We start from the raw sequence: 26,785 nt of genomic DNA on the forward strand, positions 1-26,785 counted from the left end.
CATGCAGAATCCTTTCGGCGGTTCCAGGGCAAACGCTTGCCCATGGGGTTTGTCCCAAAGCGTCAGAGAGGCCTCTGCTCCTAAGCCTCCTCTCGAAGTTAGAACGTTTGCCTCCATCGTTTCGGACTCCGTCGAGTCTTCTATCAACCTCAATCAACTGACAGCCCCAATTAACCACTGCAAGTGGCCTAGTGGTTCTTGCCTAGTTGGGTGTGCTCCCCAACCTAGGTTCGAACCCCGAAGCTGTCAAAGTGGCGAGGCACTGTGCTGCAATGCACAGTTGGAGCATTTCACATGCGCCGAAGGGGTTTATCTTGGGCCTAGGAAGCCTTTGGGTTCCCCTTGACAAAGTCAAAAAAAAAAAAAACTGACAGCCCCAGTTGTGCGTGGGGACAAGATCTATGTCAAGATCAATGAGGGAATTTATCAAGAGCAACTGAAGTCTTTTCGCACAAACCTTATCGGGAGACTACTTTTGAAAAAGGGTTCTGTTCCTTTGAAAACAATTGAACTCAAAGCAGCTCTCGACAGTTTATGGAAGCCCTCAGGGTCCTGGCGTCTGGTACATTTGGGGAAGGGTTATTTTGATATTCACTTTAGCACTGAAGAGGACATGCGTCGTATCTGGGGAGGGGGTACTTGCACTCTTGCCAGTGGTATCTTTCGTCTCTCTGAATGGAAGCCTGACTTCAAGCCAGGGGATGTCATGCCCCAAACTCATGCACAGGTTTGGATTCAAATTTCGGGTTTGAGCCAAGACTATTGGCATCCTCACCTCCTTATGGAGATTGCCCGGGGTGTGGGTACTCCTCTACAACTTGACCGGGCGACAAAGGAACGTCAATTTGGTTACTATGCTCGTGTCTTAGTTGATGTGGATCTGGCTACTGATCTCCCTTCTTCGATTATGGTTGAACGTGAGAACTTTTGTTTTCCAGTGGAGATTTGGTATGAAAATCTGCCAGATAAGTGTTCAAATTGCGGGGTCATTGGTCACTCCGTGGGCCGCTGCAGACATTTGCAAAAGCAGGAGCCTAAGACTCGCTCCCAACATGACAAGAATAATCAAAAAGTTGTGCGTCAAGAGTATAGAGCGGTTTCGCGTTCTTCCAATGAAGAAGTAAAGCGTAATGTGGTCACTTCTGATATTAGGCATGATATGCAGATGGTCTATGCTTCTCCACCAAATATGACCAATGAAATTGTTACAAAGGATCAACATGCTGCTCCAACTCTAACAATTGATGACGACTCTCCCAGGGTCCAATCTTCTGAAAGGGAATTGGTAGAAATTGCTCAGTTTGCACAAACCGTTATTGAATAGACGGCTTTGGATGAAATGGAGACTATTGCCCAGCGAGTAATAGAGGAGCCATTAGAAGCAAATATTGAAGTTGCTAATGCAAGGAAGGATGACTTGAGCTCCTCGGAAACGACTGAACAAGTTCTTGAGGAGCATTTTTCTCTGGAAAATGCAGCAGGTGAGTTGACAAAAGGGAAAACTAGTGGCCATGACTTAACTGAGGAAGACCAATGCACAACTAGTATTGATGGAACCCTCCTAGGGGGCAATTTGAAATGCAAGCAGTGAATTCTATGATGGGGGGTGATACAGGCCTTAAGAATATGACCCTTGTTCTTTCTAAAGGGTAGAAAAAGAGACTCCGCAAACAGCAAAGAGAGGAAAAGCAGCCAGAGGAGGGCACTGTGGATCGTTACCCCGCAAGAAATAGGGGTCCTCCTCATAAGCTTAATTTATGAAGATTATTTTTTTGGAATATTCGGGGATTAGCTAATGCTCCTACAAGAACTGCTCTTCGTAGTTTGATTAGAAAGCACTCCCCTGATTTCCTTTGTTTATCGGAACCAATGACATCTTTGACACGTATTCCTGATTCTTTTTGGAGATTCATTGGTATGCAATTGGTCGGTGTCAATAATAGAAGTCAGTTATTTCCTAATATTTGGGTTTTTCATTCAACAAACATCCCCTCTCCTACTATGATATCTTCTTCTAGTCAACATATGTTTGTGCAGTTTTCTGTTGGTGGTATTGCTCATGGTCTGATATTTGTCTATGCGGCAACAACTAGTGTGGCACGTCGTCCTTTATGGTCTGCAATTGAGCAAATAAAGACAAGCTTCTCGGGTCCTTTGCTATTAGTTGGTGATTTCAATGCGATTTTAGGAGCCCATGAAAAGACGGGTGGTAGACTACCTACTCGTGTTTCTTGTGATGACTTTCAGCATATGGTGGATGTGTGTCATTTGACACAAATTGATCTTAAAGGGTCACCGTTTACATGGACAAATGGTCGAGGAGTTGGCTCACATATTGAAATGTTGTTGGACAGGTGCTTTTGTTCTATTCCATGGTTAGACTATTGGCCGATGACTAGTTGTTCCACTTTGGTTCGGCACTCTTCTGATCATAATCCTCTCTTGATTTCATTCACCAAATACATTGCACAAGGTCCAATTCCATTCCGTTTTCAGAAGCTTTGGTTGGGGCACTCAGATTTTCTTAAAATTGTTCAAGTAGCATGGCAATCTTTTGTGGTATGTGGTTGTCCTATGTTTATTCTACAAAGGAAGCTTAAGCTTTTAAAACCTATTCTGAAGGAGTGGAATGTTAATGTCTTCGGTAATGTTCATACTGCTGTGGATAGTGCACGCGCTGCTCTTGAAACAATTCAACTAGCCATATCTCTTGATGGGTTTACTGAAGTGCGTCGTGTTGAGGAGCTTTTAGCCCAGGATGCTTTATCACATGCTTTATTGGTTCAGGAAAAATTCTGGGCGGAGAAGGCAAGGGTGAGATGGGCTAGGGAAGGTGACAGAAATACTGGCTATTTCCATTCTTTGGTAAAAATTCGGAGAGCACGCTCCTCTATCACTTCTCTTCGCATTGGGAATGACTTGGTGGATGATGTTAATATTTTGCGTGATCATGTTGTTCAGCATTTTACAAGTGCCTTTTCAGATGATGGAAATATTGCTGATACAGGTTTGGTTGAATTTTTTTTTTTTTTTTTTTTTTTTAAAAAAAAAAAACCCCACCCCATTCCCACCCTTGATGGGGCTCGAACTCCTGACCTCTTATATATGAGACCAAAGCCTTACCACCCCACCAAACACACACACCCTTGGTTGAAAATATTATTCCTTCAATGGTTTCAGATTCAGAAAATGGCTCTTTACTTGCTATTCCTTCTGCTGAAGATGTCAAAAATGTTGTATTTTCCATGAATGCTGATAGTGCCCCAGGTCCGGATGGTTATTCTGGTCACTTTTTTCAGGCTTGTTGGGATGTAGTTGGGTTGGATGTGGTCCGTGCTGTTAGATCTTTCTTTCAGTCAGGGTATATACTGCCTAATCTAAATTCCAGCTTTGTGGCGCTTATTCCAAAGGTTCAAGAAGCTGATATTATCACTCAATTTCGGCCCATTGCTATGGCTAATTTTTCTTTTAAAATTATTACTCGCATACTGGCAGACCGTCTTGCTCCTATTGCTTCCAGGATTATATTGCCGAATCAATTTGCTTTTTTGAAAGGAAGACAAATCTCTGATTGCATTTTTCTGACTTCTGAGTGTGTTAACTTGTTGGATAATAAATGTCGTGGCGGGAATGTTGCCATTAAGTTTGATGTAGCAAAGGCCTTTGATACTCTGAATTGGGACTTTCTTCGAAGGGTTCTTAATGCTTTTGGTTTTCATGCAACTTTTGTGGAATGGATTAGTTCTATATTGGCTTCAGCTCGGCTCTCTATCTTATTTAATGGCTCTCCAGTGGGATTTTTTAGTTGTAGCCGTGGAGTTCGACAAGGTGATCCACTGTCTCCTCTTCTTTTTTGCCTTGCTGAAGAGGTTCTTAGCCGTGGTATCTTGCGTTTGGTTGATATGGGGCATGTCCAAGCTATATCCTCTCCTCGTGCTGTGAAAGTCCCTTCTCATGTTTTATTTGCTGATGATATAATGGTATAATGGTTTTTTGTAAGGGAGATAAAAGAAGCCTACTAAATCTTATGGCTTTCTTTGAGGAGTACGGACTCAACTCGGGTCAATTGGTGAACAAAACCAAGTCTCATGTTTATTTGGGGAAGTCAGCTCTTCATCGTCGTACTCTAATATATTCTTGGTTGGGTGTTTCAGTGGGTAAATTGCCTTTCATGTACCTTGGTGTGCCAATTTTTGTTGGCCGTCCAAAGCAAATTTACTTCCAAGTCTTGGCTGATCAAATTTGTAATGTTATGTCTAATTGGAGAGGGCATTCTCTTTCCATGGCAGGACGGGTAACTCTGGTCAATTCTGTGGTGGTTAGTATGCTTTCCCATAGTTTCACAATTTATGCTTGGCCAAGGACTGTATTGCAACAAGTTCGAAATTGGATGAGGAATTTTATTTGGACCGGCAATGTGTCTTCTAGAGCCTATTATCCAGTCTCTTGGAAAAAGTGTTGTGCTCCATTGAAGGAGGGTGGTCTTGGAGTTCGTAATATTATGGCTCTTAATAAGGCTTTCCTCCTAAAAAAAATTTGGGATTTCTTAACTAAGTCTACACCAGCGGCTGCTTTTTTTTCTGCTCGGTTTCTTCAACGTTGAGGTCAGCCATGTTCTTACTATAAAAAATCATCTATTTGGCCTGGCATGCGACCCTTGTTTATGGATATTTTCTACAACTCTAAATGGTTAGTGGGCAATGGTCGATCAATTGATTTTTGGCATGGTAATTGGCTTAATGGTTCAGTTGTTGATAGATTGGGTATTGTGCATCAGCTTGGCAAATTATTATGTGCCAAATTTTCTGATTTCATCAGAGATGGCTCTTGGTATTGCTCTACAAATTTGATTGCTGATCTTTCTGCACTTTGGTCAGAAATTTCAGCTGTTAGACTTCCTTGTTCAGACATGGAGGATAAGCTGGTGTGGTTGGATTCTTCTGATGGGAGTTTATCTTTATCTATAGCCTATGAGTTCAAGAGGAGTAAACAGGCAATTGTTCTTTGGGATAGATGGGTTTGGCGTCAATGCTTTCGTCCTCGAAACTCTGTTACTTTATGAAAATTTCTTCATGGTAAGCTTTTAATAGATGATCTCTTACTTCAGCGAGGCTTTTCTTTTGCTTCTATGTGCTCTCTCTGTCATGCATCTGCTGAGACGGCCCACCACCTTTTTTTTTAGTGCTCTTTCTCTATAAAGGTATGGTCTGCAGTTTTATCTTGGTTTAAAGTCAGTATTCATTTCCTGGATATATATGATTTCTTCTCTTACCCACTGCAACATGGTTTTGGTACTCAATTGCAATTGCTATGGTGGGGACTGATGGGAGCTGGCTTCTACTCTCTTTGGGAGGCTAGAAATTCTATCCGTTTTGATGAGCGTCGCTTAACTACTGATTATTTGATTCGCTCTATCAAGCAGCAAATTCGAGAGGTTGATTCTTGGGGTTTAGGAATTATGCGTAACTCAGTAGATGAGCTTTGTATTTTCAGTGCTCTTAGAATCAGCGGTAGAGCCTCAAGATCACATCAAATTCGTGAGGTAAATTGGCATGCTCCTTGTGCTTTTCAATTAAAGGTTAATACAGATGGTGCTGCTCGTGGGACGCCAGGACTCGCGGGCTATGGAGGTATTTTTCGTGATCACTTGGGTAATTGTATGGGTTGTTTTGCTGGTTCCTTGGGTATTGCTACTGCCCTAGAAGCAGAGCTTCAAGCCATTATTCATGCAGTTTCAATAGCATCAGGAAAATGATGGACTTCTCTCTGGATTGAGTGTGATTCAGCAGTAGCAATTCACTTTCTTGCCAATAAAAATTACTCAGTCCCTTGGCGTCTAAGTGTTGATTGGGTCAATTGTTGTATCATTCTCTCTTCTATGCAGATTCAGTTTTCACATATTTATCGAGAAGGGAATCAAGTGGCTGATTGCTTAGCTAACTATGGGTTGGATCATGAGGGGCATTATTGGTGGGACTCTTGCCCTCCTTGTGCATCAGCTGCCTTTGTTCACAATCTGCAAGGATTACCGAATTTCCGTATTAGCTAATTTTGAAGTGCTTGATAGATTTCATGCAACGGTGGTTTCTGCTGCATGATTGCTCTATTCATTAGTTTGTAACTATTTTAGCTCAGTGCTCACTTTGAGTACTTTATTTCATTTTGTTTTCAGAGAGGTTTTGGTTCTTGTCCCCCTCTCTCTTCTTGTGTTTTCTTTTCCTTTTTTTTTAATAAAATAAAATAGAGGGATGGGCGGTGGGTTCCCGGTTGCGATGGCCCCCTTTCTTTCGAGATTGTGGGTGGGTGCCAGTCACCCCAAATCGGCTGTCGCAGAGGAACTAATATCGCCTAATCCTCTATTTAATTAAAAATATATATATATATATATATATATATATATATATATATATATATATATATATATGGACATTCTATCTCAAACGGAACTAGTTCCTTATCACTGAGCAACCCATGTTTATCACCGACAATTACTCATCAAGTCTATTTGTATTAATCCTGATACAGCCTAATCCAATGTGGCAGTATCTAACCACTTAGATACTATCTTTAACACCAAATTCATCATCGTGGATATGATACCAACCACTCTCGATAAACAGTTCACATTAATTTTGTTCACAACAATATGTCAAGCATGTTCTTCATACTCAACAGATATGTCAAAGTACAATAGTAGACATCGCTGAAGTGAATATTCCATATTATGTAATAACATGTCACAATCTTAAAAGTACGCGTTAGTAAAAATTCACGACCGACACCTATGTGGCCTTCCTCTCAAGTATCAACGATCACTAGACCGTTTCTCACATACCTATCAGTTTACCAACATTAATGCTCCTTTCAAAGGTGATCAGTACTTCTAATTTTTGCATATACAAGAATATACTGATTACATTAAAGAGAACTCATAAAGAGTGAGAATGGCAATTTTTACAAGATAGAGCAAGTTTCTCTCTCGTAGTTGTCGAACAAATTGTTATGCTTTAACCTTCAAATCTTGTGAAAGGCCATTTTTACAGGATAGAGCAAGATTCTCTCTTCGTAGTTATCGAAGTGATCGAACAAATTGTTATGCTTCAAGTCTTCAACCTTGATACATCAAATCAACAACGAACAACGAACAACAAAATAACAAATATTTAGAGGGTAGATTATGAAAGAGAATCTTCTTCTTCTTCTTCTTTTTTAAAAAGAGGTAAATTTTCTTCGTGGACCATTTCATTGTTGCCTTCCCATCTCAACCTAAACCTCGGATAGTCCTCCATACTTGGTTTTTGCCGCTCACTTATCATCGTCATCATCATCTTCACCTGACCAGAACTCAAAACAAAAACCAAATCTTGGAACAAACCACTTTTGGACACAGTAAACTTTTCCTCGCAATTTCCTTTCCCTCCCCAAAACCCTTTCATAAAACCTCAACAGAAACCCCTCCCAATTCGGCTCACCTCTAAACCCCCCAAATGTCAATCACATCCCGAATTCAAAGCTAAGAAGTAAAACCCATCATTTTTTACTTTCTCCATCTCCCATTTCAGCAATGGCTGTAACTCTATCAGCCTCAGCATCTCCATTAACATCAAAATTGATTCTTGGCAAAACCCTCCTCAGATTTTCACCAAAACACTCCCACCCTTTCACTCCCCAAACCAAACAACCCCCATTCAATCCAAATGGACTCATAAAGCTTCATTCTTTACGCCCAGTAGTCCCTATTCTGAAAGCTTCTCCTCCACGAGCTTCTTCAAATGGGTTTGAGGAAGATGAGGTCTTGTCAATTTTCCAAGAACGGCCGGTCAAATTTGGGCTTTGGGTGTTGCTTTGGGCCTCTGTTTCACTTGCTTGGTTTGCTGCTTCCGGGGATGCCAATGCAGCTGCCACTGCCGCTGCTGCTGCTGCTGATTCGATTAGAGCTTCCTCTTTCGGCCTGAAGATTGCAAATGGGCTTCGGGGTTTGGGCTGGCCTGATGAGGCTGTGGTGTTTGCATTGGCTACGCTTCCGGTGATTGAGCTTCGTGGGGCTATTCCTGTTGGTTATTGGTTGCAACTCAAGCCTGTTATGCTAACTGTTCTAGCTGTTCTTGGGTTAGTACTCAATTTTTCTTGCAATTTTGTATCACCAATGTGCTTTGAGCATTTTGCTATTAGTGATTTCTTTGTATGTTTTTGATAGAGTAAGAGTGGTTATAGTGATATTGGACTGATAGTAGGAGATAGCTATCAATTGAGAGGTACATTGCTTATAATAAGTCTTTTAGATTAGAGCTGAAATGTTTAGTTGCTTATTATGATTCCTTTTTTATGAGAGCTATGATGCTCATAGTGATTCATTGCTTTAGAGAGATACGATGACTTATTCATCTCGGACTATAATGCTTGTACTAATTGCCTTAAATAAGAGGTATAACGCTTATAATGATTCTTTACATCTGTTTGAATGATTTATCATCAGCCTTGTCCTACTACGTTTTTGCTCGTTGAGTAGCATGTGTGCTTCAGGTTCCAATATTCCACCTTATTGTAGTATCCCTGACTTTGTTGTGTGTCCAAGCAGTTATTTTGTGATGATTTGGGGAGGGGGAACTGTAATTGTGTTGTCATTGAGTTTAACAATGTTTGGGACTATGATCTGCAGGAACATGGTTCCTGTGCCCTTCATCATACTTTACTTGAAGAGATTTGCATCTTTCCTTGCTGGAAAGAATAAAGCTGCATCTCAGTTCCTTGACTTATTGTTTGAGAAGGCTAAAAAGAAAGCTGGCCCTGTAGAGGAGTTCCAATGGCTTGGTCTGATGTTGTTTGTGGCTGTGCCTTTCCCGGGAACAGGAGCATGGACAGGAGCCATTGTAGCTTCTATTCTTGATATGCCATTTTGGTCAGCAGTGTCCGCAAATTTCTTTGGTGTTGTGTTGGCTGGGCTTCTAGTGAATTTGCTGGTGAACCTTGGTCTCAAATATGCTATTGTTACTGGTATTGTTCTCTTCTTTATCTCTACGTTCATGTGGAGCATCCTTCGGAATCTTAAGAAGTCCTTAAGCTCATCAACTTGACCATAAGATTGGAAATTTTGAAGTAATCCAATACATCTCGTGGGTTAACTGATGACTTTGAACGTTGAGACTATGCAATCTCTATTGACTTGCTACATGTTTTCATTGTCACAGCATAATTGGAATTAGTACACTATGCTGTAGAAAATTTATGAATGTTTTGTGATACTGTAAATAGAAATGAAGTAATATGAGATGCATCTTCTCTCAAACAGGTTAAATTCCTGGTTAACTGGGAACAGGTTATTGTAGTTGAATGTGACTGTAAACAATGTAAGGTCAAATGTCTTCTTTCTTTGTGTCTCGGATTGTAGGGGCGAATCACCAGGTTATTTGCACATAAACTAGTATGAAGCAGGATTTCCAAATATCCACATAAACTAGTTTTGAGCGGGTTATATTCACTCATGATTCCTGGAAATGAAAGCAAATCCATATGATATGTTCAGTATTGTTTGTGGTCAAATTTTGCTTGCTTCATTTTCTGTTTCTCACTTGATGAAATTCATCTGTTTATGCTACTTTAAAAACAATTGTATGATACATCTGATATGTTTGGCAATCGATGAATTGCATCCGTTTATGCTACTAAAAGAACAATTGACTGATACCTATGCTGCCCAAACAATGGACTGATACATGTTGGTATCCCCTCTGCTTCGTTGTTTAGATCTTTATCTTAAGCGTTGCTGCATTAGGGAAGAGTTCTGAATATACTTCCTAGTTTTCTTAGGATATTCTTCGAAGGAAGACAGTTTCTGTTTTGAAAACGGAGTGATAGTCCTGCTACACCTTTGAAGAAGGCCATGAAATAGTACATCTAAGTCACAAATTTCTCTCTAGTTCATCTGAATTCTGAAGGAGTTGTGTGACTGTAAATGTACAGTTGCTCTTCCAACTTTGTATATTACTGAACCCTTTTCAACAGCGAGGGTTTAGAGTTTAAGAGTCTTGAGTTGGATTGGGATCCCATTTAGTGAAATCTTGTCAGAGGCCACTTCTTTCAAAATATACTAATGTAGGAATTAGCATAGAGAATTGCCCAAAAGGATAACATCAAATGGAAACCTCCTGATTCTAGTTTCATCAAGCTCAATTTCGACGGTTCAATCCTTCAAAACAAGTCGGCAGCGGCAGGTTTTGTACAAGTATAGTGGTGGCAATCCAATCTTTGCCTCCAAGAAGAGTATTGGTCATTCCGCCGTTTTGGTAGTTGAAGCTTTAGCTCTTCGTGAAGGCCTTCGCCAAGCAATTACCAAAGGTTACCATCAAATTCAAATACAAGGAGGCTCAAAGCTTCTTATTGATAGTATAAATGGTATCTCTTTCATACACATTCTCAGATAAGCCAATTTTATAGGAGATGATGCAGTAGCGCTTCTACTGATTTTGTTTTTTTTGTTGTCTTTATGAGGAAATGCTCTTGCTTCTTCTACTTTCTATTTTGATCAATTCGATATTGATTGTTGTACAAATTTTTAGTCGTAATGTTTTTCTTGTTTGTAATCAGCAAAATAAATAAATAAAAAATAGAGAATTGCCGATTATATGTCCTGATCAATGAGTCAAAGGTAGAAGGTGGCCGCCCACCCCCTTATCAGACGCCATCGACGAAAATGAACTACCTGACAAGAAGGTGTGGCAGCCGCGTGGGTAGATGGGGCCCACGAAAGAGACTGCACACGTGTGACATCAGCCACAGAGGGTTGTTGATGGACATGCCCTGAGTGCCCATTTTGAGTCCCGGGGGCCCAATTTGATGTAACCACCCGCCCATTTACATTCTTATCTTGAGAGAGTTGAGACCTATATATATTATATATAGACTGCTACTAGTCTACTACCTCCCTCCTGGAACAGACTAGATGAAAGGGGGTCCCTCCCTCCCAGCTTTGCTTTCAGAACCACCATGGACTCCTTGCCACGTTGCCCGGACCCGTCTGCAACATTGGGCCCAATTGTGGGCCTGGCCTAATTACTTTCGATACGTATATGGTAGAGGGTGGCGGAGTCCCTGGTGCTAGTTCCGGACAATGTAAAAATTGTCTGTTTCAGAGTTTGGGACCGTCGGTCGGGAAATATCTTCAAAGTAGTGTAACTGTGTAAGGCCAATGGCAAGGCCCTACCTTTCTTACACAAATCCTCTTTCGGTTGTCCTTAATTTGAGTAGTTGGGTTTTACAAACCCCGCATGAAACACATTGATCTTTCATTGGTTTATGTTTGTTATGGTGTGGTGTGACAAACACAAATCACTCGCTTAGAAAAGTAAATTGCCAGTTTTATTCTCTAAAATGCACAAAGAAAAGAGTGTCAGGGAGTTTGATCAAATAAAATTACGACACTTGTCTAGTTTTGTACTCGGCATTCAGATTCCCAACTTCATATGACATATCAAAAGTTTGATCCTGTTTGATTTAACAAAAATGAAAAGAGTTTTTGTCCATTTACTCCATTTCTAGAGATTTTTTTTCTCACTTACCCCATTAAGTTTTTTTAATTCTCCCTTACCCAAAACACTCTAAGGAAGTCTTCCCTAATACTCAATTAAGTTTTTTTTTTTTAAGACTATTTTACCGTCACCCTTTTATTACTTAGAGAGATAATGGAAGAGAGAGAAACTATAAGAGACTTCGCGGGAGCCCGGTTACCGGCCGCCGGATTCGGGGCCAACTTTCATCGGAATCCGGTCACCAGCCACCGCCTACAAGACTTTTTTGAAAACCTCACCGGAGGTCCCCAAAGAGGTCGTCGGAGATTTCATATGTCGCCCGAAAGGTTTATTGCCCCCAAATAGACGTCTTTTATCTCCAATAGTCTATTGCCCCCTAATAGAACTTTCAGTAGCCGGAATGGGAACTAATCTCCCTAAATTTAGACAAATAAAACTTTGATTAAAGAAAAAAAACAAGGAGATTACATTAATTTAAAACTTCTATTGCCCCCCCCCCCCCAATAGACGTTTATTAAGAGGCAATAAAACATTTTTTTTTCTTTTTTCTTTTCTTCCTGGCATTCTGTTGCAAAACAGAAGTAGCACCATTTTGATTTGCAACACAGAAGTAGCACTATTCTCCATCCAAAATTTTTTTTTTTTAAAAAAAAAAACCTTTTAAATCAAAGCCTTTTTTAGATGTTGCAATCAGACCCCGTAATCAACTCAACCACAACTCCCAGATCAACGATGCCTGATTCACGCCGGCGACGACCCACACACTGACAGCCACCGACTAGGTTCCTTACCGTGCCCAGCGAGCTCGTCCTACTTGAATTGATCGCCGACAACCCAATCCGAGCCAGACTAGGAGAGCTCTGACATCGACTAGCAGTATTCCTCCACGGGCAACCCAATTAGAGCCAAACTACCAGACTCTGACATCGACGAGCAGTATTCATCGACGAGGGTCCTTGAATTTCTAGATCATCTCCAAAAACGTTGGACTTGACCGACCCGTCGAGACCCGAACCGAGGCTCTTCATCTACTGGAGCGATTCACGAATCTAGTCGACGACGTCGTTGAAGCAGTCTTTGAGGGCGGTGGGGGAGGGAGGGGGAGAGAGAGAGATTGCAGATCGGAGATTTGCAGGGCGGAGAGAGAGGGGAGAAAGAGAGTGGCAAGCTGTAATTAATTAATTACATCAAGAGCAAAACTGTCATTTTACTTTAAATAGGGTAAATGAGAATAAAAATTTGTTGCTGGGATAAGTGGGATAACTTTGGTCAATTTTAGTACTTTGGGTAAGGACCCAAATAAAAAAGAAAACCTCGATTGGTATTGCTTCCCGCAGAAGATTAGATCACAGACACACAGTAGCCCCTTTTGAATGGACAAAAGAACAATCAAAGAGCAGTGCACATTTGCACCGTGAAAACTGCAATAGGGTAGAAAAATAGCAAGACTTTTTCACTCTAGACTTAAAATTCAACTTGGGTTTTTCGGAGGTCAAGTTTCCACTGTTTGTTTCTCTAACCCCGAAAAAGTTGAAGTTTTTTCACAGCAAGCAAAGTTTGCTCAAGTTCACGTGAAGTGTGACAAACCAGTAAGCTTCATTTTTATATTGACCCATGGACCATGCATGATGTAATGTTTATTCCATCAAATTAATTAACAATAGCACAGACCATACCCTAAACACAGTGTTTTACATTTTCGAGGGCACAGTTTCTTGGGCAAACCAAATTTGCATCAGCAATATTTTCTACATTTTCTTCTTCAGACGCAATCGTTAGGAAGAAAACAACACCTGGGTTTTGAAAATAATGAATATAAAATCTTAGAATACTTAAACCCTAAAGCTGTCAGCATCCTCTGATCGGGATTCGGGCCCCAAAAGTCCTTGCCAATCACACAAGTGATTGTCACTACTTGAAGAAGATGAACCGAACCGTACCCCAAAAATTTGACTTTTTCGTTTTTTGCTCGATCACCATCTTTTTCATACGGTGGTTTTCTCTGTTTTTGATTCAAAACTCAGTTTTCTCACGCTGTTATTATAATACACTACTTGTCTTGGACGTTACTTCAGAAAGATGTTAACATTTAACACATTAAAAAAGATATTACAATAATATGATCATAATCTCCAGTCTCTGTTTTTTTTTTTTTTTGAGAATATAATCTGCAGTCTTTGTTGTGTTGACTGTTGAGGAACATGTAAATATTCGATTATAATTCTATTGTTTCAAGAAAACCCAATATAACAAGTCCATGCATAATATGTTGGTATCTGCCAAGATTTTTTCTTTACAATACTTTGTCTTATTACAGAAGGATCAATTATAAAACAGAGATTATCAAATTCTGCGTGATCCAAACTCCTAAATATGCATCAAGATACGTTATCCAGATGAGTAAACTCGAAATCTCACAAAACAAGATTGCTTATAACAAAAGTTTTATAGTTTGGGATCATGTTTATGAACAAAACTATGTTGTATCTTTAACCGCAAAAGCAAATGAAACACGAGCATTGGCATAATAATTGGATTTATTGCTAGTTAACCGTAATTACAACTGAGATCTTGACATTGCATGACGGACGATGGCACAAGTTTAATTTGAAATGTGATTCTCAGTGAGGCCTTAAACAAAAGGGCTGGGCTGATATTCCAGGGGGAATACAAAACTACCAGAATTGCAATGTGGGATACAAACTTCTCAGTAGGGCCAAAAACCAAAAGGATGCTGATCTTCTACTGGGATTAATCCAAAATTACTAGAAATTGCAGGGGGATCATCATAGTAGATGTCTTCGAGTTTTAAAAAGCAAGGTGGTGGCAAATGCAAAAGGCTTCCGGTGAGGCTGTTGTCATCTTCATTATCTTGTGAGAAATCTGAGTGATCAGCAGGTTCGAATCCATGAGAGGAATCAGCAGTTGTAGTGGGCTCTAACAACAATGAATGGTTTTCAGTGCAATGTGGACTATCTGAGTCGAACACATCACTTTTGGCAGAACTTGCATCTTCTTGCTTGCATACCATAATCGGCACATAAACATCAGCAGTATTATTTGGAATGGCATTTTGGATATCCATTTTTGGCGAATTGATTCCATCATCATTTGACTCCAAATTTTCCTTTCCTTTCTCTCTCAAAAGCAACTTGTCCTTGAGGGAATCAACCTGTTCACATAGCCCAAATTAAAATTAAAACCGATAGTTTCACAATAGGAATCAATGACTAGTGTAAAAACAATACTGCCTATTTACCTCATTCTTCAAATTTCCATTCTGCTTTAGTAGCTTATCATGATCAGCCTTGAGCTTGTCATAGCTAGCTCTCAATGAGTCATAGTCCTTTTCGAGCTGCTTGGTCTTAAACCGAGCCCGCCGGTTTTGAAACCAAATTGCAATTTGGCGAGGCTCCAAGCTAAGTTCTTTGGCAAGTTGGACTTTCCTATCTGGTTCAAGCTTGTTTTCTAGCTCAAAATTCTTCTCTAGAAACTGAACTTGATCAACTGTAAGTCGTCTTTTCTTTCCGGGTTGATGCAGCAGGCTACCTTCGTAATCGTCATCCCCATTTTCTTCTTTATCAATAGGTTGGAAGAGTGACTTGTCCATGGAGTCTCCACCGCTAACATTTTCAAAATTGACCATTGAATTTGAACCTGCAGAACCAAAAACAAACAGAACATACTTTAGAAACTCACTAGTGGCAATTTGACATAAGGGTATTTGTTGTGTTTAAAAAGGACTGAAAATTGCAGCTAGAGGAATTAGTACTAATTCAAAATATGTTATAGGAAACTAATTCAAGAAGAAAACAAACACATTAGACAGAACAATCAAAACAGACAATATACAGAACAGAGTGGAGTGGATCAAGAGCTTAGGCAAAAAAAGCTTCAACCTTTCAATCTTAATATGTTGGCTAAGCAGATTAAAACGAAATAGGCAAACCATATACTCAATTAGTGTCAAAGACCCCAACTTTTCTAAAAAACTAAAAAGAGTTTGCTGAAAAGAATCAATAAGCAAAGTTCATTTAAAAAAATCAATAAGCAGCACCAATGCAAAATGGGAACAATTATGAAATCCGGAAGCTTTTGCTACAACAAAAAGCTTGAAGCTTTAGTATCTATCAACATTGAAGCAGATATGCACAACCAAAAGTCAACCAAAGAAACCCAAATTGCAACTGAAAATGGGAACCAAAATGAAGGTAGCAATCCCAAAAAGAAAGAAAAACATCAAACAGAACAGAGAGGTAATAGGCCAAAGAAACCCACGAAGGGCAAAATGCAAAGGATTTCTCAGCATACCATGAAAAGATGAAGATGAAGTGGGAATCCAAAGAGACTCGAGAACGTCAGAAGAGCAAGGAGGCCTTTCGTGTTGAAAAACAGCATTCATATCCGAAGAAGCACCATATCGTTTGCCACCCACCATATTTTTATGTGTACTTAATTTTAGTTTCAGTGCTGTGTGTGATTCAATTCTCAGGGGATTAATGGGACTTGCTTTGGGGTCTAATCTAAGGCTTGGTAGGGGGAGAGAAGCTTGTGGTGAGAATCACTGTAATGTGGAAAGCCTGAGAGAAAGTGGAGGAGCTCAAACCCATCAACTCAAAAGAAGAGGCACTAGTAATTTTAAGAGGGAAAGGTTGAGTCTTGGGTTTATATGAAGAAGCAGCAGAAAAAAGCTTTGTCCAAAATGAAAACGAGAGGCTTTTTCTTCAAAGGTTGGGAAGTTGGCAAAAGCCAGAGATTTCAAAACCCTTTGAAGGACAGAGATGGGAGAGAAAGAAGAGATTCTTCCCTAGGGGGGGGAGCTTGGTGGGGTTATAAGGAGGAGGAGGAGGAGGAGGAGGAGCTTGGTGAAGAGACGGGAGGCTTTCTTTTCTGGGGCAGTAGAGAGTAGAGACAAGTTATTTGAAATTACCCAAGTACCCCACTTAATTGAACGAAAAGAAAAGAAAGGTTTAATTATGTACTGAAGTCTGCTCCATGCTCAACAGTAATTGGTCAATTTTTCCAATCTCCATCTCATTTTCAAAGCATTAGGAGGGGGGCTTTGTTTTGAGCTCATGATTTCAATTTTGATTAACAAAGGTAGTTAAGACGTACCAATGAATTAGGACAAAGTATATTTGATCACTGTATTAAAAGGATTATGACACTGTTTGTAAGTTTTACAAAATGATTGGTAATTATGCCCATCAAATATCTATGTCAGCTAGTATGATTCTATTTGATGGGAAACAGAGAGCGTATGCATTATTCCACTATTAAGCTTTTTTTATCTTGATATTTTTTAGAGTTAGCAGCATTTGCTTTTCACTGACCCCATTATATGTTAATTCTCTTTTAACATTAAGAATTACAAAGTGAGGCATAGCACCAAGTTCAATAGAGAAAGTTAATCCCAAGCCAAAGTGGATTTTGATGTTCATAATGCATGTGTACAAAAATTAGCTATGTAACGAGCTTCTCTAGATATGATGAATGTGTATTATAAGCCAAGTTAATGGAAAAATAGAAACTAAGGACGAGGGTAGTTTGGTAAATGAACATAAAATAGCATTATACAATTTTTTATAGATGATAACAATGCAAAGAATCAGAAGGGAGGGCCGGAGGGGTCATCAGTCATCACCCTACCCTATGGCGCCCTAGGTCCCTACCACTCTTTTAATTTCTGTAGGGCACTGACAACTGACCTACCACTCTTTCCCTTTCTGGCTTTCACCTCCCGACTCTACTTGGCTCCTCCGGCGCATCCTCACGCCGCCGCGTTTTCTAACTCGGCTGGCTCAAGCTTAACAACAGGCTCTTAGCCATTGTCATCCAAGATTTTCTGGCCTGGAGCCCAAGATCATTGTTCTTGTCCCTGCTAAGGAACTTTGATATGAATCTGAATTCTTTTGAGTATAGTACGATTACAATCTGAATTCCCCAACATTAATTAAGTTGCTTAAGTTTTCATTAGCAGCCAGAACAGTTGCTTGAGATTTCATACAAGATATTTGTAATGACCAAAATAATGTCTCTATCTTTGAGGAAGTTGAAATTTAGAGGTATGGGCTACGCATTTAAAGTAATAAACTACAGCCCACAAGTCTAACAAAGTCGTAACTAGCTAGGTTGTATATTACAGGTTCCTGTGACTTCCAATTCAAGTTTTAAACTTCAAACTCCAAACTGTATAAGCAAGCTATGGTGAAAGTTCTATAGTTTACATGTAGTATTGAAATTTGAGACAAACTATGGTACTGTGATGTTTATCATACACTCATTTTATATCTATTTGAACAAAAATTATATTTATTTGAATTAAAATTAGAAATTGATAACAAAGTTACCATATTTATTTACACTATTTACATATAAGTAAACAAAAATAACAACATTGACAACAAATTTGTTCAAAAACTTGTAACAAGGTCGTAGGTGGTGTAATTACCATTATTAGAACTAAGATTACACAAAATAGGACTCAACATTACTACTCTGACAACAAATTTGTTGTCATATTTATAAATGTGTGTATGAGATACATGCATGTATTATAGAATTTTCCTTGAATTTTTGGAGTTGAGAGTTATTAAATTACTTATTGTTTCTGATGTCCCACATACAATTAATGAATTTAATGTAAAACTCCGAAATACTGTAGAACATCCGTTTGGGGCCTAATTCCAGAGATTACAGTAGCAGTTGCAATTTGCAGAGATTACAGCAGCAGTTGCAATTTGCAGGAAGAGATGGACAGTTCTGCATTGATAAGCCAGAGGGTGAGTGCAGTTACGTGTGTCAAAGTCAAGGGCGGTGGTAGACCGGACGCCATTTATTTCACAGTTTGAATCTCAGCTACTCATCATCATCCAATGTCAAAGATCATTTGCTTCTTTTCAACTTTTCATATGGTTGACTTTATAGTATTCATTTGGTCATACGTACATGGCTTCTCCGATCAGATCACTACTAGAAGTTACAAGCCGCATTCAGATTAAGGTCTAGAAGAAAATGAGATCCATGAGCACATAATGCACAGATTCAAAAACTTTTTTCACTTCGTGTTGATTAGGTTGTGATGCAGACTCGTGAAGTTGATTTTTAACTTCAGTCGTTGAAAACGTATACCCTTATACTCGAAGACTAATATTATTCATACATACATTGTGAATAGAACTTCCTGATCCTCACAGAAACAGCTTCTAGCTAAAACCATTTTTTCTGTTAACTGCCAAATGCATTATTGCTGATATGGTTCCATGGTACAAATCTTCCCCTGCAGACAATTTTTTCCAAAATATCATCCCCACGGAAGGAAAATTTTCACCAACCTATAGGACTCAGGGTTCAATCTTCTAAGTTTTAACTGCCAACTGGCTCTTAGGCCTTAGCATAGTTTAAAAATAACTAGATAATCAACTGTAGTTTATAATCTGGGCATATCCTTGCTATTCTGACTTTCTCCAATCGCCTCGTACATGTTACTAGCCAATATATTGTTGTGACTCATAAGCACCAAAAGGTCAAGTAAACTTGCAATGTAAAGTGGGTAAAAGCTTGTTCACCAACTGATTAATAAATTCAGATGGAATAGGGCATATATTTTGTCGGACTATAATATCGTGGATTGTAATTAAGCAAAGTATTAAAGTGATTGGTCTCTTGCTATCTAATTGGGCAGAGATTATTGGTTTAATGCGGCTTGCAAGCCCAATAAACAAGACAGCCACAAAGAAGAAAAGGAGAGGAAATGCACAAGCCCAACTCCACATTGTCATGATGAGCTCCTTGAGATGCATAGCAAAACACCCAACAATTGCACTAGTAGACTCATCCACCACTCTCAAAGATCTCAAGCAAATCCACACCCAACTCCTCATCAACGGCGTCCTCAACTATCCTCACCTCTCCGGCAATTTTGTTGCCACCGTTGCCGTCCGGAACCCCAACAATTTGGAATATTCCAACCGAATCCTGGACCAATGTGACAACCCAACTCTCTTCGCCTTCAACTCCATGATCAGAGCCTATTCCAAAAGCTCCGCACCCACTAAAAGCTTTCACTTTTACAGCAGAATCCTCCATTCACGTAACAATATTCTCCCCGATAACTACACATTCAACTTCTTGGTTCGCACTTCTGCGCAGCTTTCGTCATTTGAGACTGGTCCTTCGGTCCATGGTGCATTAGTAAAGCACGGGTTTGAGAATGACCCGCATGTTCAAAGTGCTTTAATATTTATGTATGCGGAATTGGGTTGCTTGGAGCAATGTCATAGAGTGTTTGGCGGCATTGCCGAGCCTGATTTGGTGTGTCAAACTGCTATTGTGAGCGCTTGTACTAAATGCGGGGATGTAGATTATGCACGGCAATTGTTCGATGAAATGCCTGAGAGAGACCCCATTGCTTGGAATGCGATGATTGCGGGGTACGCGCAATGTGGGAAGTCCAGGGAAGCTTTGGGTTTGTTCCATTTGATGCAAATGGAGGGTGTGAGGGTGAATGAGGTGTGTATGGTTTCGGTGTTATCGGCGTGTTGTCCCTTGGGGGCACTGGATCAAGGGAGATGGGCTCATGCATATATAGAGAGAAACAAGGTGAGGATGACAGTGACATTGGGGACTGCACTCCTTGACATGTATGCGAAATGTGGGAACATGAGTAAGGCCATGGAAGTGTTTTGGGGGATGAAGGAAAAGAATGTGTATACGTGGAGTACTGCCTTGGGGGGACTAGCTATGAATGGCTTTGGTGAGAAGTGTCTTGAGCTTTTCTCAGTCATGGAGAAAGAAGGCGTTCGGCCAAATGAAGTTACCTTTGTTTCGGTTCTTAGGGGTTGTACTGTGGTTGGACTAGTTGAGGAAGGTCGTCGACATTTTGACTCGATGAAAGAATTTTATGGGATTGAACCTCAGCTAGAGCATTATGGGTGCATTGTTGATTTGTATGGCCGAGCTGGGCGTTTAGATGAAGCCCTGAACTTCATTAACAACATGCCAATGAAGCCTCATGCGGGTGCTTGGGGGGCTTTGCTCCACGCTAGTAGAATGTATCGGAATATGGAACTTGGTGAGCTTGCATCGAGAAAGATAGTAGAACTCGAGGACAGGAATCACGGTGCTTATGTGCTTTTGTCCAATATATATGCGGATTCCAAGCTTTATGATGGAGTTAGTAATGTGCGGCAAAATATGAAGGCTAAAGGTGTGAGGAAGCTTCCTGGTTGTAGTGTCATAGAAGTTGATGGGGAAGTTCATGAATTCTTTGCAGGGGACGACAAGTCTCATCCGAGGTATAATGAAATCGAAATGATGCTGAGAGAAATCTCCTGGCGGCTGAAATTAGCAGGTTATGTTGCCAATACCAACCCTGTGCTGTTCGATATAGAAGAAGAAGAGAAAGAGGATGCATTGTTTAAACACAGCGAGAAGTTTGCCATTGCTTTTGGTTTGATCAGTTTGAGAGAAGGAGTGCCCATTAGGATTGTGAAGAACCTCAGGGTCTGTTGGGATTGTCATGATGTAACAAAAATGATATCCAAGATTTTCAATAGAGAGATAATAGTAAGAGATAGAAATAGGTTTCACCATTTTCAAAATGGTGAGTGCTCTTGTAAGGGTTATTGGTGAAAAAGAAAGGAAAATAAAGCTGGATTTACCATTCTTTGATGTATCATTTCATTTGCTCTTAGAATCAATAAACTAGAGATCATCAGAGCAGTCTGGAGCATTTCCTCACAGAATCAAACTTGATATTTTTATTTTTATTTTGTCTAAACTCGATATTCACTGTAGCTACCGGTATAAATCTGAGTTACTGATGTACCATAAGTAACCAAGCTGTTAGTGGGCTCGAGAGGGCACACAACGTAGAGCTCAGCCCATACAAAAAGTAACACATCTCAACCCATTTCTCCAGCCCAGGAATCAACAGAACATTTACGAAAGATTCATATAAACCTATGCACATTTCACCAACCAATCAAGTTTCAATTAGTTTTTTTATTTTTCGATAGACAATTAACATATAAAGGTTAGAAAGAGCCACCCCTAAAACAACCTAGACCTAAAATATCATGATAAAATGTATTCATGGAAGAGAGCCTTTGGTTGATGACCAAGGAATTCATGCAACTCCGGGGTGCATATGTTATGCCTATAGACAAAAATTAATATTAAAACATGTGTCCTTCGCCAATCCCTTCTTAGCCTGGTGGTTTTGCTTTATTAGCAATGCCCATCAGGACCTATGGTCAAGTGGCATAACCAAAAACTTGTCTTTTGCTATACCTCCTTTTATTCTAGCTTTACTTTAGGAGGAATCGTACGACTTAGTTCACGTGGGCTGTTCTTCTGTAATATTATAATTATTTTAAAGATAGAAAGTCAAATTCAATGTGTGTACGTACGGTACCATAATTTATTTACAAGATTCTCATTATTAATATTTTATTTTAAAATAACAAAATTAGAGCACTACTGATTTTTGAGTCAACGTTCCTAAATAGAAATTAAATCTTTCTAATTTTCTATGGTGCAAAATTTCGTCGTGAAAAAGCATTCTAGCTAGTGTTGTGGTCCCCAACCCAAGCAAGTTGCTAGGGTATCTACTTTTCCTTCATCAAGAAGAATAGCTCGCTGCTTACATTTTAAGTATGCGTGACGTACTGTACTGCAAGACAAATAACCAATTCTCTTGGATAGAGTGCAAACCTACTTTTAGGAAGGAGAGGAAGCTGTACGTTAGTTAGTTTAATTAGTGGTTCATAAAGCAATAAAAGCATCCCTTGTTATCAAAACTAGTCTTGATTAAGAAAACAAGAAGTACGTCAAATTGTGCCACCTGACTTTATTTCAGTTAAAACTTAAAAGAAAGCAAGAAGAGAGATATACCATCGATCGTGCAGATTCTGGCTAGTTTAGGCATCTTTCCTTACAATCTAGGGTTTATGCAAATCATGAATACAGTCCTCGATCTTTGTGACTGAACGCCCCTCAATATGCATCGTAAACCGGCCTGCTTGGAAAACACTTTGTATAACATCCCAAGATTCATCTTGTCAAAAAAAAAATAACATCCCAAGATTCCCATAATACTTAATTTTGATTTAATATCAATTTAGAGCAGAACAGGCTAGGCTAGGTGATGTTAATCTTCTTTGTACGTATTGTATTAATTTTGTTCGGTTACACGAGATTGCATATAACGTTAATGGTCTGTTATTCATTATGCATGTTCTGCGGTGAAGCTTATCTAGAAGCTCGAGATGAGCATTTGACCTGAAATGAGAGTGTGATAATAATACTGATAACACAATAAGGCTGCAAGATGCCATTTGGGCATGGCTTAATTTCGCCTTCGAAGAATAAGAATCTCATCAATATGCATGTATAATTTTTTACGGTACTCTTTTGAGGTCCTAATAGAGCAGTGGATTTGATTGTGAGCCACAAATCTTTACAGGGAGAATAATAGTCATAGATATATGCTACCTTTGGTTAATTATCTATCTCAACAGCATTCTCTCTATGTTTTGTATTTTTGTGTATTTCGGTTCAGTTCTATTAGGTGCCCTGGACTTCTGGCCACTTCTTATTTGGAATCATATGATATCATCAAGGAGATTGTTTAATGAAATTTCCACTAATTTGTCACTTCTTTTGATATCATCGAGATAGAATTCATGGTTTCAAATCGATCATCCAAAAGATACGGGAGAAGTAATTCATGTGTGGCGAGGTTAATGGTACTTGTGTTTATGTTCATATCTATATGAGCGGAGAAAGAAGTAATCCATGTATAATGAGGTTAACGGGACTTATGTTTATGTTTAAGTTCATATCCATACGAGCGAGGCTAACAATACCTCCTTAAGTGACATTAAGCACACTAAAATATGTCATATTATTTTCCAACTCTACGAGAAGTTGGTTAATTCAAATTAAATTTGATTTTATAACCAAAAGATTATTTTCTCACCAAAATTTCACCATTTCAAATTATGATTTTTAAGCAATTCTAGAATTGACAAAACTCATAAATATCAAATAATGGTTTTTTTTATTATGATTTATCAAAGTAGGAAAACCAAAAAAATCATGAGAAATCATTCAATATTTTTGAGTTCCATCACTTAAAGCAGCTCCTAAAACTCATAAACTCAATGATAATATCAATGTTTAATTGTTTTTCTAGCTGGCAAGAATTGCTTCTTTTCGTGAAGAACCAGTTTGGGAAACCAGCTAGTTTATGTAACAGGCAGTCTTGTAGAGAGCCAATCTTGGTGCAACTTTACATAATGTCTGTTTTAAATTTATGATGCATCAAGTCAAGGGATCAAGATGTACGTACAGGATAGAATCAATGGAAAGAAACTCGATCTATAAACTTTATTAATTTTCAACATGCACTTCCGTAACTTTCCAATTAACCATCACATAAAATTAAGGTTTAAGCAGCTTAATTTAAAATTTTAGATTCTCTTTAGATGAGATTAAGGTTTAAGAAGAAGCGTGAGGACGTTAATGTATTTTCAACTTCTTCTGCTAGCTGTCTGGTAGTGAAGGCGGCATTTATATATACATATAGAGACAAGCTCAGAGGGACCAAGAACAACAAACTTGGAGGAGTGCCCTTCACCTTGGGGCCATTGATGGATCATGGGGCGGGCTTTGAGGGTATTATACAGATCCACAATGCACACGGGATATATATGGACTAGCTGGGGAGAAGGACTATACATTTATGTATATAGATATATACGGCCCTTTCATTACGGTCCTTCACCGAAGTTTATATAATCGAAGTCAGCTCATTAGCTCAACCTAAAAGAATTCAACCACATGATCGAACAGACGGACTAATAATTTGAACAATTATTTATCAATATCTGTATGATCTGTGTTGTCTATGGGGGGTGTGTGTGTGTGTGTAGTGCATTCAGCTAGCCAATGGAGAAGAGAGTAGACTTTCTTGATTAGTTTTGAGAGGGAGAAAGAGAAAAGGGTGGACTTTCATATTCGTTGCTATCATTCTCAATATTCAAAGCCTTATTCCCTAATTTCTGTAGCTACCTATATGTTATATTCACACTTTAGAAGACGTACTTAATGATTTTATGCAGCTGGGATGGAGATGGCCCTAGCTAGCTCCCTCCCTTCTTTGAATTAAACAGTACTGATCGGTTTCATAGGTGATGTCACAGTAAGCAAAAAGACAAGAAATGAGAGTGAGAGATGGCTATATGCAGGAGAAATTGGGAAAATGAAACCTTGTTGACCTTGAAATTAGGCATACCTACCATTATATAATATCAAGATCTTAATAGCTTGGATAAGAACTAATTTATATCAAATATCATGAACCAATTAGTTGTATGCCAAGTTCTAATAATAGATTTCACGTTGCCAAACAGTGTTACTATCTTATCGATGTATTTTTGGTTATTGTTAATAATTTCTTGTAAAACAACATATTATCTTTCTTGATACGTCTCTAAAATGACATTGATAAAATAGTTTGGATATTTCTGTAGGAGAAGTCTAGAATGAACCAAAAGATTTGTAGACCAGCAGATGCCGTCTGTTTTTCTGTTAGACTGACCAGGTCAACTCACATAGGACAAGTTAGATGAAACTATAAAGTATGAAGTTACACATGGGCTTTTAGGGGAGAAGGACATAGGCAGCTGCGTCGAGGAGGAGAGAAGTTTGCAAAGACTAAAAATAGTTTGATCGATTTTGGGTCCTTAATCTTACTCTGAAGTAGATGAAGAATCACCCAGACACTGAGAAAGTTTTGAGGTTATTCACAGTCCAAGTTTGCTTTGCTGCCATTTGTGGATGCATGTCAATGTCATCTTCTTCGAAACCAAGCATCAATTCTATCTGAATTGGATTCTTCTGCTGTAAATTTAGGATCTTTAAATACCGTTTCGGACCTGGAAAGTGCTTATCTGTGTATTGCTCATTGGATTTTATTTTTATTTTTATTTTTCAGGCCCTTCCTTTATACCTTGATGAAATCTTTGACCCTGTTGTTGCCGTTTTGTTGTCTGTAACATTTGTTCTAATTTTCAGAGAGGTATTTTTGCTTACTCGATTTATCATAAGCTCATTGAGATGCAATGGGATATTGGGATTGCGATTGACTTGTGACTTGCCATTCTGGGTTAGATTATTCCACAAGCTATATGCTCAAGATATGGGCTTTCTGTTGCTTCGAATTTTGTTTGGCTTGTTGGCATTCTGATGATCATCTACTATCCAATCGCCTACCCAATTAGAAAAGTAATGCGCCTTCATTGACTTACTAACACAGGTGGAAATCCATATATCTTATCTTCTCCAACCAAAATCAAACTGAATAACAATATTTAAAATCCATCTGCATAACAACAATGACAGAGCCAGAGTCGCCGGTATTTAGGCTGATTGATGGTTGATTGATCCCGGGATTGGTTTGCTCTCTCTCTGCTTTTAAAAGGGAACAAATATCGCGGAAGGCAGATGTTTGTGAGGCAGCTTCTATAGGAAGCTGGGTTCGGAGATAAATACCAGAAGCCCCTCCTCATTTTACATCACGGCACAGAAATTACACTTCACGTCTCAGTAAGGGTCAACAAAAAGTATCCAAATTCTGAGGCTATGAACTGGCCACGTCAGTTGGGCCCCTTTGGTCTACAAAACTTTTGGTTCATTCCAGCCTACTCCATTTCTGTAACGGGACCATGTTTTGCAGTCAAAGATGGTAATTGAAAAAATTGTAAATTACGTATGTTGATTGAGTCCAAGGTTTCTGACTTTCGGATCAAAGTTTGGACATACACAGTTTAACTTACCCGCCTTTATCCAACTCTTTAAGGCATTGTGGATAACATTAAGATGCATTAATGTGGGAAAGATGAAGACTAAATTTGTTGAAAATATCTATGCCTAATTATGTGAGCTTTTGAGCCTAAGAGAGTGCATACAAGTTTCAAATGCACTAATTCTTTCATTGTGTGATCAATTCATTGTGCATGTAATCTAGAACTTGCTCTAAATCTTTCGAGACTTTATATCAAGCATGAATTGTTTGTATTTCTTTGTGTTTTTGGGTTGTTGTGCTTGCGGCAAGTTGAGTAATTGATTCTCCTTTGGATTTTTTTTTTCTATGAAGCTAATTTAGTAGTCCATAATTTGTAGAGTTAGATCATGATGATGAATAGCTCTTGTGCTTAATTAGTTTTTAATTTTTATTTTTCGATCTTGGCTAA

General features: G+C 39.1%; 3 protein-coding genes across 3 annotated transcripts; 2 read left to right on the forward strand and 1 right to left on the reverse strand.

Annotated features, from left to right (window-relative positions):
• Positions 1-7,196: 7,196 nt before the first annotated feature.
• On the forward strand, positions 7,197-9,373 carry LOC133709997 (uncharacterized). Its single transcript, XM_062135964.1, has 2 exons — positions 7,197-8,109; positions 8,660-9,373. Exons 1-2 carry the CDS (start codon positions 7,565-7,567, stop codon positions 9,072-9,074), a joined length of 960 nt encoding a protein of 319 aa, XP_061991948.1. The 5' UTR covers positions 7,197-7,564; the 3' UTR covers positions 9,075-9,373.
• Positions 9,374-14,044: 4,671 nt separating this feature from the next.
• LOC133709355 (homeobox-leucine zipper protein HAT5-like) lies at positions 14,045-16,437 on the reverse strand. Its single transcript, XM_062135072.1, has 3 exons — positions 15,837-16,437; positions 14,785-15,182; positions 14,045-14,697 (listed from the first exon to the last, which is right to left on the reverse strand). The coding sequence occupies exons 1-3, from the start codon at positions 15,961-15,963 to the stop codon at positions 14,233-14,235; spliced, it is 990 nt and encodes a 329-aa protein (XP_061991056.1). The 5' UTR covers positions 15,964-16,437; the 3' UTR covers positions 14,045-14,232.
• A 2,825-nt stretch (positions 16,438-19,262) lies between these two features.
• LOC133710061 (putative pentatricopeptide repeat-containing protein At5g40405) lies at positions 19,263-21,192 on the forward strand. Its single transcript, XM_062136037.1, has one exon. The coding sequence runs from the start codon at positions 19,305-19,307 to the stop codon at positions 21,156-21,158; it is 1,854 nt and encodes a 617-aa protein (XP_061992021.1). The 5' UTR covers positions 19,263-19,304; the 3' UTR covers positions 21,159-21,192.
• Positions 21,193-26,785: the final 5,593 nt, after the last annotated feature.

This window comes from Rosa rugosa, chromosome 5 (assembly GCF_958449725.1).
Source record: "Rosa rugosa chromosome 5, drRosRugo1.1, whole genome shotgun sequence".
Taxonomy (NCBI): Eukaryota; Viridiplantae; Streptophyta; class Magnoliopsida; order Rosales; family Rosaceae; genus Rosa; species Rosa rugosa.